At 43.5% G+C, this 14,301-nt stretch overlaps 4 protein-coding genes across 14 annotated transcripts in view; 2 read left to right on the top strand and 2 right to left on the bottom strand.

Annotated features, from left to right (window-relative positions):
• The window catches only part of LOC127354765 (piezo-type mechanosensitive ion channel component 2), a 72,253-nt gene extending 70,946 nt beyond the window's left edge, over positions 1–1,307 (top strand). For all 6 annotated transcript variants that reach the window (XM_051384925.1, XM_051384921.1, XM_051384924.1 and 3 more), the window contains one exon: positions 11–1,307. In XM_051384925.1, coding sequence (XP_051240885.1) covers positions 11–112 — 102 coding nt within the window. In that variant the 3' untranslated portion in view covers positions 113–1,307. The remainder of the gene's footprint in view (positions 1–10) is intronic.
• The window catches only part of LOC127354773 (uncharacterized), a 32,490-nt gene that overhangs the window by 6,119 nt on the left and 12,070 nt on the right, over positions 1–14,301 (top strand). The window lies entirely within an intron of this gene.
• tmem200ca (transmembrane protein 200C, genome duplicate a) lies at positions 1,641–6,053 on the bottom strand. The gene is made up of 5 exons (XM_051384968.1): positions 5,651–6,053; positions 4,237–4,423; positions 3,938–4,157; positions 3,661–3,842; positions 1,641–3,589 (listed from the first exon to the last, which is right to left on the bottom strand). The coding sequence occupies exons 2-5, from the start codon at positions 4,341–4,343 to the stop codon at positions 2,446–2,448; spliced, it is 1,653 nt and encodes a 550-aa protein (XP_051240928.1). The 5' UTR covers positions 4,344–4,423; positions 5,651–6,053; the 3' UTR covers positions 1,641–2,445.
• The window catches only part of LOC127354768 (lethal(3)malignant brain tumor-like protein 4), a 14,194-nt gene continuing 6,958 nt past the window's right edge, over positions 7,066–14,301 (bottom strand). For 4 of the 5 annotated variants that reach the window (XM_051384957.1, XM_051384955.1, XM_051384954.1 and 1 more), the window contains exons 10-18: positions 14,236–14,301; positions 14,035–14,149; positions 13,798–13,897; positions 13,584–13,712; positions 13,359–13,433; positions 12,932–13,005; positions 9,488–9,654; positions 9,301–9,363; positions 7,066–9,213 (exon numbers count right to left, since the gene is read on the bottom strand). The exon at positions 14,236–14,301 is cut by the window's right edge and continues 45 nt beyond it. In XM_051384957.1, the coding sequence (XP_051240917.1) occupies positions 9,061–9,213; positions 9,301–9,363; positions 9,488–9,654; positions 12,932–13,005; positions 13,359–13,433; positions 13,584–13,712; positions 13,798–13,897; positions 14,035–14,149; positions 14,236–14,301 (942 nt within the window). In that variant the 3' untranslated portion in view covers positions 7,066–9,060. The remainder of the gene's footprint in view (positions 9,214–9,300; positions 9,364–9,487; positions 9,655–12,931; positions 13,006–13,358; positions 13,434–13,583; positions 13,713–13,797; positions 13,898–14,034; positions 14,150–14,235) is intronic. The other variant, XM_051384956.1, reaches the window with a different exon arrangement.

Below are 14,301 nucleotides of genomic sequence, written 5' to 3'. Positions count from 1 at the left end.
GCTGTTTCAGGTGCGAGAGACAGGTGAGCTGGAGCTGGAGGAGGAGCTTTACGCCAAACTGATCTTCCTGTATCGATCGCCAGAGACTCTGATCAAATGGACCCGACGGTGACCTCATCGATCAATAAAGCACTGATCAGGCAGACTGAACTGTTCTCCAGATGTTACTTTAAAGAACAGGAACCAGAACATTACCTGTGTGCTGGGTGACCAATAGGAGCAGCTGGGAGGCGGAGCTAACCTTCTGTGACTACAGTGTTACACAGCAGGTAGTGTTATGGGAGTATTATACAAATATTGATCATTGATTATCAATAACTGCAGGAGTTGTCACATCCCTGAGAACCTGGAATTCTTTGAATCAGCTCATGGAAAAGTCCTGGAAAACTTTGTGTTTTCTGAATGAGGGGTAGATGATTGGTGGAATTAATGACCAATCGGTGATACAAAATGTAAACCAAATTGAAGCCCCGCCCACTACCAAAATTCAAACCATATGATTGGACACTGCTGCCGTCACCCCGACACTGACTGACATACAAGGATTAACAGAAGACAAGTATATCTGAGTCTCTCTTTTTCCAGAACATTTTCTAGCACTTCCTGTATAGGGTCTACAAACAGGAAGTAATGTCAAACACTTCTGAGCTGTAAATGAAAAATAGTCCCGTCACACAGCTGTTTACACATATTTGTATTTCTTTTTCTGTAATGTCTCAGTGTTACTATTAGCACCATTTTAGCTTTATGTTAGCTGTAATTCTACTTTAGCTTCATATTAGCTGTAGTTAGCTCTGTGATCGCTGTACGGTCTACATTAGCACTATCTTAGCTTTAGTTTGGCTCTATGTCAGCTCTGTATTGGCTCTATGCTATAGCTTTCATTAGCACTAAACTGGCTCCATGCCAGGTCTACTTTAGCTGTACATAAGCTTTATGTAAGTCTGCTCTAGCTACATTAGGTTAATATTAGCTCTAGCTAAGCATTAGCTAGCTCTCCTGCCCTCACAGGAACATCAGAGCTACAGGAGAGTGAGGGAGCTGCCAATAAGATGTGTAATCAGAGGAAATGAGTGAAAACGCTGTTCAAATAGTCGCAACGTGACACTGGAATCACAAAGTATTTAGTCCACATCACTTTCTAGTGACATAAAGCTCGAAGTCAATGTAACAGCTTTAGAATAAATGTTGTTGTTTGAAGGTTTTACAGTGAATTTCTTTGTGTTTCCGTCACTTTATTATCTGTAAAGTTTCATGTGAATATTTGGATCAGTGAAAATGTGACAATAAAACATTTCTTTACCAGACAGAGTCCGCTGTTTGTTGGCGCAACTTCTGTCTACAACACCTGTTCTCCTTTTCACCTGTTCTCCTTTTCACCTGTTAAGACTGCCGGCCCTCTCCGATCCCAGGTGTTCAGGTTCAATCATGATTTGCAGTCAGGGGCCCAAACGAAGTTGTGTGAAACGTCCCCCGATGTGTGTCTTATAGTGTTTGGTGGTCTTTTAGCGTTTGTATCTCTCTGACACTGTCGAAAAGGTTCTGAAACAGCAGCGAATATCGGACCGTACTGGAAGCAGTGGATACTGGATCAAACAGCGAGTGACCAATAAGCAATAATACAGATCTAACAACAAAGCTGAAGTTAATGTGCTTTATTTGGATTTACTGATGAACATTTTACAGTTCAAGCCAACCAGACGGAGCAGATGGACTCTCGTTGTATGATTGGACATTGTGCTGTTCAGTTGAAGCAGGTTCAGTTTTCAGTGGAAGACGTTGTGTAGCTACAACTTTCACTTCAGGAGGACGTTGAAACTGTTCCACTTCAACCATATTTGTTTCTATTGTTTACAGTTACATGCTGATGGAAATCATGGCCCAAACATATGTTTATCTATTATATGATATTGATGGAATGACCTTAAGCATTTCGGGGTCACAGTTTATTCATTTGAATGAAAATAAATTCTTGTCAAGGTACAGAAGAATTAAACTGTGGACATGACCTACTAGTCCTCTAGGTGGCCCCCTTTCCCCAGTTTGGGAACCTCCATGTAAACAGATGAAACAACATGATTGTAGGGCACATCAACATGATTTGGTATAAAAACATTCCCACGTCTTTTTAATAAGCAGGCAGTCAGTTAACAAGCTGATTAATGCTTCATTTAATGTTGTGCTGGAAGACTTCCTTATTGCTACAACGACCACTTCCACCTCCATTCCACCACTTCTTTTACTTATCCTTCAGCACAACGATTCACAGTTTCAATGGACATAAAGTTTCATGTTGTGAATGCGTCCTTCCTCTTTATTTTCCTTCCTGTTTCCTTCCTGTTTACAGTCCTTCCTGATGTGATGCTGATGTCATTAAAAAGTCCCACGACTTCAGATTTGTGCTGTCAATCATTAAGTCAGCTCCTGATTGCTCGTCCCATCTCCTCAGCCCTCCTCCTCCTGCCTCAGACCAGAATCCACCTGGGAGATCATCCTCAGCTTCTCCCTGTTGGAGTACTTCCTGTGTGACGTCACTTCTGTGCCTTGTGATGTCACATGATGTGATGTTGTGACCTCGAACGATTCGTCCTCTCCATGCTGCAGTTTGCTGTAACCCGTCGCACTGCTGGAGGTCGGCAGGCTTTGCCTCCTGCTGGAGGGAGCCAGTGTGGACGAGGAGGAGGACAGCAGGTGAGACAGGGAGGAGAGTGAAAGGTGTGAGGAAGAGAGGAGCAGGGCCTGGGAGCCTCCTGGTGCCTCCCTGTGGAGACTGGAGGAGCTGCAGGAAGCTGCTGATGAACCCTGGAGGGCTGTGAGCAGGGGAGGAGTTGAGGAGCACAGAGGAGGTGGTGCACATGTATACATCTCCTCCTCCTCTTCCTCCTCCTCTTGTCTGTGGCCTCCCCCATCCCTCCTATGCTCCTTCTGTCCTTTCGTACCCCCCTCCCAGCCCCAGCCTGTCCTCGCCCGAGCTGAGTGCCTCCTGTGGGGAGCAGGGGGTCGCGGCCGACGCAGGGGTAAGGTGAAGGAGTTGAGCACCTCCTTCTGCGGGGAGGTCCAACAGGTTGAGAGGTGAGGGGGGCTGAAGCTGGGGGGGAGGGAGAGTCTGTGTGAGGAGGAGGGGGGAGGAGGATGAGTGTTTGGCTGTTCTTGGTAGATACTGAACACTGTGTCTCCTCCTTCTCCATCACAGCCACCGGCTCCTCCTCCTCCTCCTCCTCCACTGCTGCTGCCGGGAAATGGTTGACGAGACAACGGCCCACCTCCCCCTTCTCCTCCTCCAACCTCCCCCTCCTTCCTGTTCATCAGGGAGGCTGGGTATGCCCTGGGTTTGGTTTCCAGGCTCTTTGATTGGACGTAGTTAACAAGGCCGTTGAGGGGATTGGTGGAGGAGCGGTGGGCGGAGGAGGCATTGGGTTTGCGGAGGCTGTGGAGGTCGATGACGGTGGAGTAAATGTCCCGCAGGTTGATAATTTTGGTCTTCTTGTCACGGTTCTCATGCAGGACGGCGTTTGCACAGATGAACAGGAAAATCCCAATGCCCATGATGAGAGGACCAAAGACCTTCAGCCTATCAGAGTACAGATACCTGCAGGGACAGTTCATACAACCAATCAGAGTACAGGACTACCACAATATCCTACAGAAGAGTTTATTTACCTGTCCAGAAAATCCTCCAGAAAGCCTCGTGGAATCTTTTGGGTCCCATTGATGGTTTCTGTCCGGTTAAAAACATCATCACTTCCTCCCTCTTCATCACCGCTGTCTCCTCCTTCATCTCCTGTACCTACACCTTTGCTGTCTGCTTTATCTCCTTCCAGTTCCTCCCCTGTCCCTCCTCCCTGGACACAGTCAAAGAGGGAAGTTCAACAAAATGTTAAAACTGCCCCTCAAGAGTAAAAACTGCCAACAAAGGTCATACAGGTCTGGGTCTCACCTGAGTGTCAGCAGGTGCTGGTGTAGAGCCGCCAGAGGACACTGAGGCCATGGTGGCTCCCTCTTGTGGCCGAGTGCTGAAGAACAGCCCGTCTCGAGGCCAGTAGCCCAGAGCTGCCATGACCACGCCCACCAGCAGAACCAGGATGCCGAGAGCTGCCACGAGACCCGAGACTGAAAACAGCTTCAACTTCCCCTTCACTACCACCACCTCGCTCCTCCTGAGGGGGCAGGAAGTGACATCATCATATACTGACAGATTACATCATCCCTGAAGGACTGTCTGTGTGGGCGTGTTACCTCTTCCTCTTGGTCTTCCTCTTGTGTGTGTGTGCTTTGTGTGTTTTGGACTTCAGTGAGTCCTGTCGCCGTGCATTGATCCGCAGGAGGCCGCCGGTTGCAATCATCACCACCCACCAATCAGACGGTGGCTCAGCAGGCTAAGCCCCGCCCGCCGCCACCTCACCTGGGCTCAGTCAGCAACTTCCTGTAAGAGAAAGAGACAGGTACAGAGAGAGAGAGAGATTAAGTGTTTAATTAATAATTCAGTAATTTATCTTTGACTTCTAACTTGACAAAAAAAAAAGACAACAAAGAGACTGAAAATTACAATGAAGAGACTGAAAACGACAACAAAGAGAGAGAAAACGACAACAAAGTGAGTGAAAACGACAACAGAGAGACACAAAGAGATCAATTCAGTGAATAATGAAGATCAGTGTGTGTGTGTGTGTGTGTTGACTGTTGTTGTCGTAATCATCTTCTTCATGTTCATCATCATCAGTCACTACTATTAGTGTAGCTGTTGCTGTGCACCTGTCTACCTGTCTGTCTGTCGTCTGTCTGTCTGTCTGTCTGTCTGTCTCTCACCCCAACTGGTCGAGGCAGATGACCACCAACCTAGAGCCGAAGGGTCTGTCCGAGGTTTGCCCTTGTCTCCAAGGTCTTGCTCATGGTGGTACTGTTGGGTCTCTGTAATTAATGTTTTAAAGAGTTCGGTCTAGACCTGCTCTATTTGAAAAGTGTCCTGAGATAACTTCTGTTATGAATTGGCGCTATACAAATAAAATTGAATTGAATTGAATTGAATTGCACTAAAACTCCCACAATGCAGCTCTCCGTCTGGCAGACAGTCAGTGGTTATTAAAGTGACCTCAGAGCTGTGAGTGAAATACATCCATTCAGATCTGCCAGAACTATGTCTTCCAGCATGCACTGCAGCTCCTCCATGAGAGAGTGTGACTGGATTCTACTCTGACTCACATCTGTGCCTCCCCCACCGTCAATACTGATCAGTTGTGATCAATACATACAGATAGTGACAGATACTGACAGTATCTGTATGTATTGATCTGTATTAGTCAGTATCAGTCAGTATTGATCTGTATCAGTCAGTATTGATATGTAACAGTATCAGTATTGATCAATATCAGTTAGTATCAATCAGTATTAGTATAGTATCAGTATTGATCTGCATCAGTCAGCATTGATCAGTATCAGCATCGGTATTGATCTGAATCAGTCAGTATTGATCAGTATCGGTATTGATCTGAATCATTCAGTATTGGTTGGTACTGTTCAGAGCATATCAATCATTACTGCAGCACACTGGCTGATACCGCTGAGCACTGATCAATATGGGAACGCACACAGAGACAGAAAACCAACAAAACCAACCGAACGCAATCAAATAGAACGTAATGTTTGTTCTCACCGTTGGAGCTGCAGTCGCTTCATGTTCCTCCTCTTCATCTTCCTCTTGCTGCTCCCATGTTTCCTCCTCTCATCGTCTTTCACTGCTGTTTCCCCCTCTGCTCCCTCCTCCCCCTCTGGTTGTTCTGCAGAGTGTAAATGAATCTCCTCCTCCAACAGAGAGAGAGAGAGAGAGAGAGAGAGAGAGAGAGAGAGACAGCTTCCTCCCACTGGCAACACTGAAAATACCACACACTACCTGTCTGCCTTCCCACCTGTCTGCCTCTTTAGTCACATTTGAGCTGAAATCATGAGTGGATGTTTGTTTTCTGGTTGGTTGATGGAGATAAACATGCTGGTGGCTCATTAAAAGAGCTTCAGTCAAATGATGGAAAACATGATGGAAGTAAAGGTTAGTCTTCTCATCGCTGCTCACACATCTGACGTTTCCTTCACTTTAAAGCTCCACTGTGGAGGATTTGGAGCCATCTAGTGGTGAAGTTGCAGATTGCAACCCATTCAGTGTATAATCCCTATCTACCTCCAGTGTTTGTCCACTCTGGGCTAATGTAGAAACATGGTGGTTCAACATGATGGCCACTAGAAGAGGACTCGCTCCCTCTGTAGATAAAAACGTCTCATTCTAAGATAACGAAAACACAACAATTCTTATTTTCAGCTGATTAAACACTAATGAAAACAAACATATGGATATACATATGTTACACACTGGAACTTTAAACGTCTGCCACTAGGGGGCCTCTGACATGCAAACAATAAGAAAACAGGAAAAGTGATGAGTTGGTGAAGCAGCGCGGGATCATGGGAGTTGTTGTCTTCACCACCATTGGCGTCATTGCAGTCAGCTTCTCCCGGTTAGGATTCCTTCAGTGTTCATGGTTCAGGAGGTTTCTACCGGGAGCCCAATGATCCACAGAGGTCTCCTCCTCTCCAACACAAACAGACCCGCTGATTAAAACCACTAAACACACTGAATAAAGCAGTTCCACCTTAAACACACTGAATAAAGCAGTTCCACCTTAAAAATTACTGCTTCTCCCACGCTGTTGGACAGACAAAGGACGTCCCGGAGGGGCTGCGAGCCGAGCTAATGCTAACGTTAGAGCTAAAAAGCACCAAGATCTAAACACTGGATGGTAAACAGTCAATGTCTGACGGCTTCTGATTATTGATTATTGATCAACTCCATATAGAACATAGCTCTAGAGTTTATACACTGTTTAATGATTCTAGATTATGGATTTAATGAAGTCACCAATCAATGATCAAACCAGCTGGGACCAGCAGGTAAACTTACTTGTGCACAGTATTTGCAGTATATTCTCGGTGTCAGTCAACAGAAATATATAAAAGTAACACCTGTGTGACATCAGCTGTTACCTGCACTGTTAAAGAGAGCCAATGAAGGAGCAGAACTCAGGTCAGATAGTAAACTTTAATATCTCATGAAACACAACAACAAAAATAAAACAATTATAAACATCAGCAGATTGCTGTTACCATGGAAACCTGAGGGAGCTGCCCACTGTGACATCACAGTGACATCAAAGGGGAGGAGGAGTCAGAGTGAACAGAAATACAAATATATAGTCATATATAAACTTTCAAATATAGATTCACTATAGAGAATAAAATCATAAATACAAACTCTGGAATCAATAAAGACGTCCGTCCACTGCGTGAACCGACCAATCATTGCACAGGAGGTTGACTTTTGGATGATGTCACCAGATGGGTTCAAATTAAATCCTGAGTCGTTAAAGTGGAGGCAGGGTCAGTCATCGGTCCTGTGTGGTATTTATTCATGAGCCCTTACATTCATTAAACAACGCTAGAACCTGTGCTTTCCCACAAATACACCTTTACTTATAACTGACTCTTCCTAAGACCCACCCCTTTTTACTCTGTGCTCCAATAACAGCCGAGCAACTTCATCCTTTCCTGTAATTTGTCTATTCTATGTAATCTATTTTGAAGATGGTTAAAATATAAAAGAGAGTAACAAGTTGGCTGATGTTAGCAAAATGCTAGCTAACTACTGATGTGTATTAGCTAGCTATTTAGTTAGTGTTTGGCTAGCTAAAGATTGTTATAGGAGCACAGAGAAAAAGGGGTAAGACTTAGGAAGGGACGATAACGAGACTAAAACACAACTCATTTCTTTTTATGGCTTCTATAAAATGTCTTTAGATATTTTTGGGGTTCTTTGTCCCAATTTCCTTTTTTGTGTAGTTTTGAGGCTTTTGTAATGATATACTTTATCACCACTATAAGTATTTGTCTCGTACATTTAAGATCTTTTTAAAGAGAACTTTTAATCAGATTTACAAAACTGATGAGATCTTTTTCATAATTTCTGTCAATTATAAAATCTTTCCGAACAATTCGGCATTTTCTGCATTAATATGGGACGTCTCTCACTATTTGTGTGTTTTTTGGTGTTTTTTCACGAGCTCAGCCGATCAGCTCGGAGCAGTTTTCATCCAAGATATTCTAGAAAATCTCTGTACAAAGTTCAATAAAACTTAATTAAGACTGTAAAAGATTTTTAATTTTTCTAAAATCAAGATGAGTCTCATTTCAGGCTCCCTTCCTTCTACCTGGACCACCTGTGTCCTTTAGGCCTCTACATCCCAGAATCCTTGCACATTGGTCCTGGTTTGGTGAGTCCAGTGTTTCAGTCTTTAGATCTCTGAAGGACTCGCTTGCAATAAGAGACGGAACCTAAAGTGGAGCTCAGGAGTTCTCAGGTGACAGAACGAGGGTCACAACAACTGTTTCAGTGGTCAGGGTTAGCTCAGGGTTAGCTTTGATAGCTTCCCTATTTGACGAATAATTGGCAGCACAGAAAGGGTGTTCACAATATGATTTTATAAACCTGAGACTTGTTTGTGTTTGTAAGGGCCATGTGGTCATGGTGATGTTTAGCGGAGGATCCTGCATATCTGCCGGCTACGATAACTGTCACATGGTGTGCAGACTCCGCCTACTCTGCATCCACAGGCGTAAGCCGGTGTGGTAATGGTGTGGATCCTACACAGTGTGCACCGTTCACTCCCGTTTCCAGGCTGAACAACATGTTTCCTGGAAATGGTGCGTGACAGGCTTTGAGGTATGCTTTCTCTGGATTGGTGGGCGTGTCAGAGGAGTTACCCAATCAGCAGCGATGTGAATACAAAAAAGGTATTCAAGGAACCGCCGTTTCTATGCTTTTAAATAAACATTTTGCTACGTTTGGTCAAGGCTTACTAGTGTTTGTCTCGTTTTCTGCTTTGTCATGAACGTCCAACATGAAGTCACCTGACCGACACCTGAGAATCTGATTGATGATTGGATGGATCAGAAGAGGGGGAGGGGCTTGTAAATGTCAAACTGGTGTTTCTGGATTGGCTCAGTTATGAGTTGCAGGTGTCAGGTGTCCTCTGCGTGTAATTTGCTCCTGTCTTCAGCGTGCTTGAACATCAGGATGGAGTTGTAGATTTTGAGGGCGGGACCAAGTTTAATTGACATGATCCTGACGATGTCCCGTTGGGTGAGTAGGAGGAAGGCCCGTCCATCAATTTGCTAGACAGACAGAGGCAGGAACCAATCAGATCACAGCAGGATCAGTGTGATGTAATAAAATCTACAGTAGCTGATTGGTCAGCTCACCTCGTCTCTGAACTGTTTGGCCTGTTCCTCACAGCCAGGAAGAGACTCAATGAAGTCTGACACCTGCAGAGAGACAGGTCAGAGAGAGACGGACAGGTCAGAGAGCGACAGACAGGTCAAAGACAGACAGACATGTCAGACAGAAAGACAGACAGGTCAGACAGAGAGACAGACAGGTCATACTGACCTGCTGGACACTCCAGTGTTGGACGGTTTCGGCGTGAACTCCGGCAACGCCCGGCAGCAGTTTGCGGTGTTGCTCCCAGCAGAGCGACAGGTCACGGCCGGGCTGCGCCGACATGGCCGACAGAAAGACAGACTGGTGGAGGGCGGCCTGCAGACTGGACTCTGCTGCTGGTGGAGAGACAGACCAACAAATACCTTAAAGTCCTCTTGAAACAGAAATCAGAGAGCTGTTTGCTTTCTCATATTTCTGTATTTCCTGTGAAAACAGGGAAGGACTTGTTGCAGTAGCCAATAGCGCCGTGTGTTACGTCCCCCAAGTCCAGAAGCTGAAGCAGATTAATTAGTTGACTCTTGGACAGGAAATAAAGTACTGAGGTGTTTTTATTGCAGAGTTTGGCTCTTGCCACCCAGAACTGTGTCAGCTAACGTTAGCTGCACAAACTAAGTAGGTACTCAGGAAACTCCATAAATTACCTCGGTACCGCTATTGTCAAACTGGCCTCCATTGAGGTTGTGTGTCTGTACAGTGTTAATAAAGTTGTGTGTTTGTACAGTGTTAATAAAGTTGTGTGTTTGTACAGTGTTAATAAAGTTGTGTTTGTACAGTTATAATAAAGTTGTGTGTTTGTACAGTGTTAATAAAGTTGTGTTTGTACAGTGTTAATAAAGTTGTGTTTGTACAGTTATAATAAAGTTGTGTGTTTGTACAGTGTTAATAAAGTTGTGTGTTTGTACAGTGATAATAAAGTTGTGTCTGTACAGTGATAATAAAGTTGTGTTTGTACAGTGTTAATAAAGTTGTGTTTGTACAGTGATAATAAAGTTGTGTGTTTGTACAGTGTTAATAAAGTTGTGTGTTTGTATAGTGATAATAAAGTTGTGTGTTTGTACAGTGATAATAAAGTTGTGTTTGTACAGTGATAATAAAGTTGTGTGTTTGTACAGTGTTAATAAAGTTGTGTTTGTACAGTGATAATAAAGTTGTGTGTCTGTACAGTGTTAATAAAGTTGTGTTTGTACAGTGTTAATAAAGTTGTGTGTTTTTACAGTGTTAATAAAGTTGTGTGTTTGTACAGTGATAATAAAGTTGTTTGTACAGTGTTAATAAAGTTGTGTGTTTGTACAGTGATAATAAAGTTGTGTGTTTGTACAGTGATAATAAAGTTGTGTGTTTGTACAGTGTTAATAAAGTTGTGTGTTTGTACAGTGTTAATAAAGTTGTGTGTTTGTACAGTGTTAATAAAGTTGTGTTTGTACAGTGTTAATAAAGTTGTGTGTTTGTACAGTGTTAATAAAGTTGTGTGTTTGTACAGTGATAATAAAGTTGTGTGTTTGTACAGTGTTAATAAAGTTGTGTTTGTACAGTGTTAATAAAGTTGTGTGTTTGTACAGTGTTAATAAAGTTGTGTTTGTACAGTGATAATAAAGTTGTGTTTGTACAGTGTTAATAAAGTTGTGTGTTTGTACAGCAGCAGTTTGTTAATGACAACAATCAGAAATGTCATTGATCATTGATCATTGATCATTGATCACTGAACCTGGAAGCTGGTTCTGAGAACTGCAACCTCAGACCAGATCTGAGTTTAGTCTTTCCCCAGAGACACAATCCAGCAGTGTGAAACAAATCAGTTCTAATGTGCAGAGGAAGACCAGAGACCTTCAGAGAGAACACACAGACAGCAGTTACCATGGTGAGCCGTTTCCTTGGAAACTGGCTCCTGTTTCCATGGAAACCCACTGAGCATAGAGAGACAGAGAGAGGATGCTGAGTGTGTACCCCATTACATCATTACATAATGTACCACCGATCAATAGTTACTGATCCTATCACAGTTATTGATCCTATCATAGTTATTGATCAAACCTACTATCAGTAGTTATTGATCAAACCTCCTATCAGTAGTTATTGATCCTATCACAGTTATTGATCAAACCACCTATCAGTAGTCATTGATCCTATCAGTTATTGATCCTATCATAGTTATTGATCAAACCACCTATCAGTAGTTACTGATCAAACCTCCTATCAGTAGTTATTGATCCTATCACAGTTATTGATCAAACCACCTATCAGTAGTCATTGATCCTATCAGTTATTGATCCTATCATAGTTATTGATCAAACCACCTATCAGTAGTTACTGATCCTATCATAGTTATTGATCAAACCTCCTATCAGTAGTTATTGATCCTATCATAGTTATTGATCAAACCTCCTATCAGTAGTTATTGATAATAACACCTATCAGTAGTTATTGATCCTATCATAGTTATTGATCAAACCTCCTATCAGTAGTTATGGACTCAGTGGTGCCCCTGCTGCTGAGTGCGAGATTACGGCAGGAAAATGTTGATTTAATGAAGACCTGAAAGTGCCATTTCCTGCAATACAGTCTTCAGTCATGATTATTATTATTACTATTAATCTCAATTTATTGATCAATTATTTAATATAATAAAATATATTTCATTGCGTTCTGTACTTTCAGCTGATAAACACACACACAAAGGGCAACCATTTACAGCACACTGCCGTAAGAAATTGAGTGTAATAATCGGATCAATACTCCCATTATTAAAGCATTAATCAAACTAAAACCATCAGACAACCTTATCAGACTTTAGCAGTTAGCTAGTGTTTCTGTAGCAGAGACTAAACGTTAACAACGATCAACAACAATGATATTAGTAGTTTGAATCCATCTAAAAGCTCCCTGCACCAAACTCCCTTTAAGAAATATCACATTTTAACAATTCCTAACGTGTTCGTAACAACACGTAACTCTAGAAACACGAGCTAAAGGCCGTCATATGTCCACAGTCTGACTGTCAATACAGGATCAATATCATCCATAAAGATACAGTGTATACTGATCAATATCATCCATACACAGTGTTTCCCACAGGATCTTGTGAGACTATGGTGGGTGGATGTCGTACCCTCTAGGGGGGTATGAGTGTGAGTGTGCGTACGCCGCGTACAGAAAGGGGGGGGAGGGCAGAGCCGACTGACTGGGAGTGAGAGATGCTTTGCTGAAGCAGCGGTGCGAAACACAAGTTACAGATCTTTTATGTTATTATGAGAAGTGTAAGAATTTTTTTGGGTTCATTCTGAGACTGTGGCGGGACAAATTAGACCATGGCGGGCTGCCACAGTCTAAATAATTAATGGGAAACACTGCATACAGATACAGATACAGATACAGTGTATACTGATCAATATCATCCATAAAGATACAGTGTATACTGATCAATATCATCCATACAGATACAGTGTATACTGATCAATAATCCATACAGATACAGTGTATACTGATCAATGTCATCCATAAATATACAGTATATACTGATCAATATAATCAATAAAGATACAGTGTATTCTGTACTAACTGTACGGCTGGTGTGAAATGCATGCTGGGATACTCTCCAAATGGGAACGGTAGTACCTGGACTGAGGGCTCTCAGGTGAAGCTCCTCCTCTTCCTGTTTCACACGGAGGAATTTGGTTGGCTGGGACAGTCTGGGGGCGGAGCCAGATACAGAAGTCATTAAACACAGCCTGATCTCTTGCCCTCCTCCAACTGTTTGACCAGTTAATGCTTTTATTCTGAAATCATTTCCACATCACATGTGAGACAGTTTAGAAACAGGAAGTAACACATTCGCAACTTTATTTAAACATTCAACAACACACACGCTGTGCTGCGGACAGTGTGTGTGTTACATAATCAGTTTATATAACACACACACACACACACACACTTCACATGGTCTATTCTGAGGAGCACACAGACAGACAGGCAGAGAGGCAGACAGGTACAGCCTCATGAGGTCACTGTGAAGATCAAACACCTGTCTGTCTGTCTGTCTCACCTGTCAGTCAGTCTTTTTCTCTTCCCCAGAGGAAGCAGCAGAGTCTCGTCCCCGGGCTCGGTCTTTACCTGAACACTACAGACAGGTAGAGAGACAGACAGGTACAGGGAGTTTAAGAAATAATCAATATTAATTAATATTAATAATGAGCAGTGTGAGGCACAGCACCCCCAATAATATAAAGTTGAGGACTGAGTTTATTTGTCCACAGTGGTCCATGGTTACCTGTCTGACTGGTTGCCGTGGTGATATATGGTGACAGGTACAAGGGTGACCACTCTCTCTCCTCCCAGCCTATCAGGAAGCACCACCTCCTTACGCATATTAATGTCTGAGTACGGACAGCCGAAGGCACTGTGCAGGAGACCGCATGAGTCAGCAAAAACGAGGCAAAACATGAGTCAGCAAACACGAGGCAAAACACGAGTCAGCAGGTTACCTGTGGTGTCCGGTGTATTTTGCTCCTTTAATGTGTCCGACTCCTCTGCAGCCTGGAGTGGGACAAACGCCCTGAGAGGGGGACGACAGGGGGGATGAACCTGTCTCACACACACAGAGGGAACACAGACACTGTTAGAATGATAATATCTGTCTGTCTGTCTCCGACCTGACTGTCTGTCTCTGACCTGACTGTCAGACCTGTCTCTGACCTGTCTGTCTGACCTGTCTGTCTGACCTGGGGGGGGTTCCAGAGGGTGTCCTGTGCGTTGACACCAGCCGACAGGATGAAGGTCACACAGGTCGCTGTCACACCAGACGTCAAACTGCTGTGACCAGCCGTCATAATGCACCTGCAGGTAAACACACCTGGTTACATCATCACACACTTTATGACATCACTCAGGCACACAGACAGGCACACAGACAGGCACAGTACCTTCACCCTGTAGTCGGCTGTATCTGTTACCGTGGCGACACGGATCAACATGGGGTTCCTCCTGTC

The sequence above is a fragment of the Dicentrarchus labrax genome, unplaced genomic scaffold (genome assembly GCF_905237075.1).
Source record: "Dicentrarchus labrax unplaced genomic scaffold, dlabrax2021, whole genome shotgun sequence".
In the NCBI taxonomy this organism is placed as follows: Eukaryota; Metazoa; Chordata; class Actinopteri; family Moronidae; genus Dicentrarchus; species Dicentrarchus labrax.
The sequence above is the reverse complement of the archived record's forward strand: the minus strand, read 5'-3'. Positions and strand labels throughout refer to the sequence as shown.

Coding starts and splice junctions, on each gene's coding strand:
- tmem200ca (XM_051384968.1), bottom strand. CDS start 4,343: ATGATTGCAACCGGCGGCCTCCTGCGGATCAATGCACGGCGACAGGAC. Junction 3,843..3,937: donor CAGCACCTGCTGACACTCAG/GTGAGACCCAGA, acceptor GACTGTGTCCAG/GGAGGAGGGACAGGGGAGGA. Junction 3,590..3,660: donor CTGGAGGATTTTCTGGACAG/GTAAATAAACTC, acceptor CTGTCCCTGCAG/GTATCTGTACTCTGATAGGC.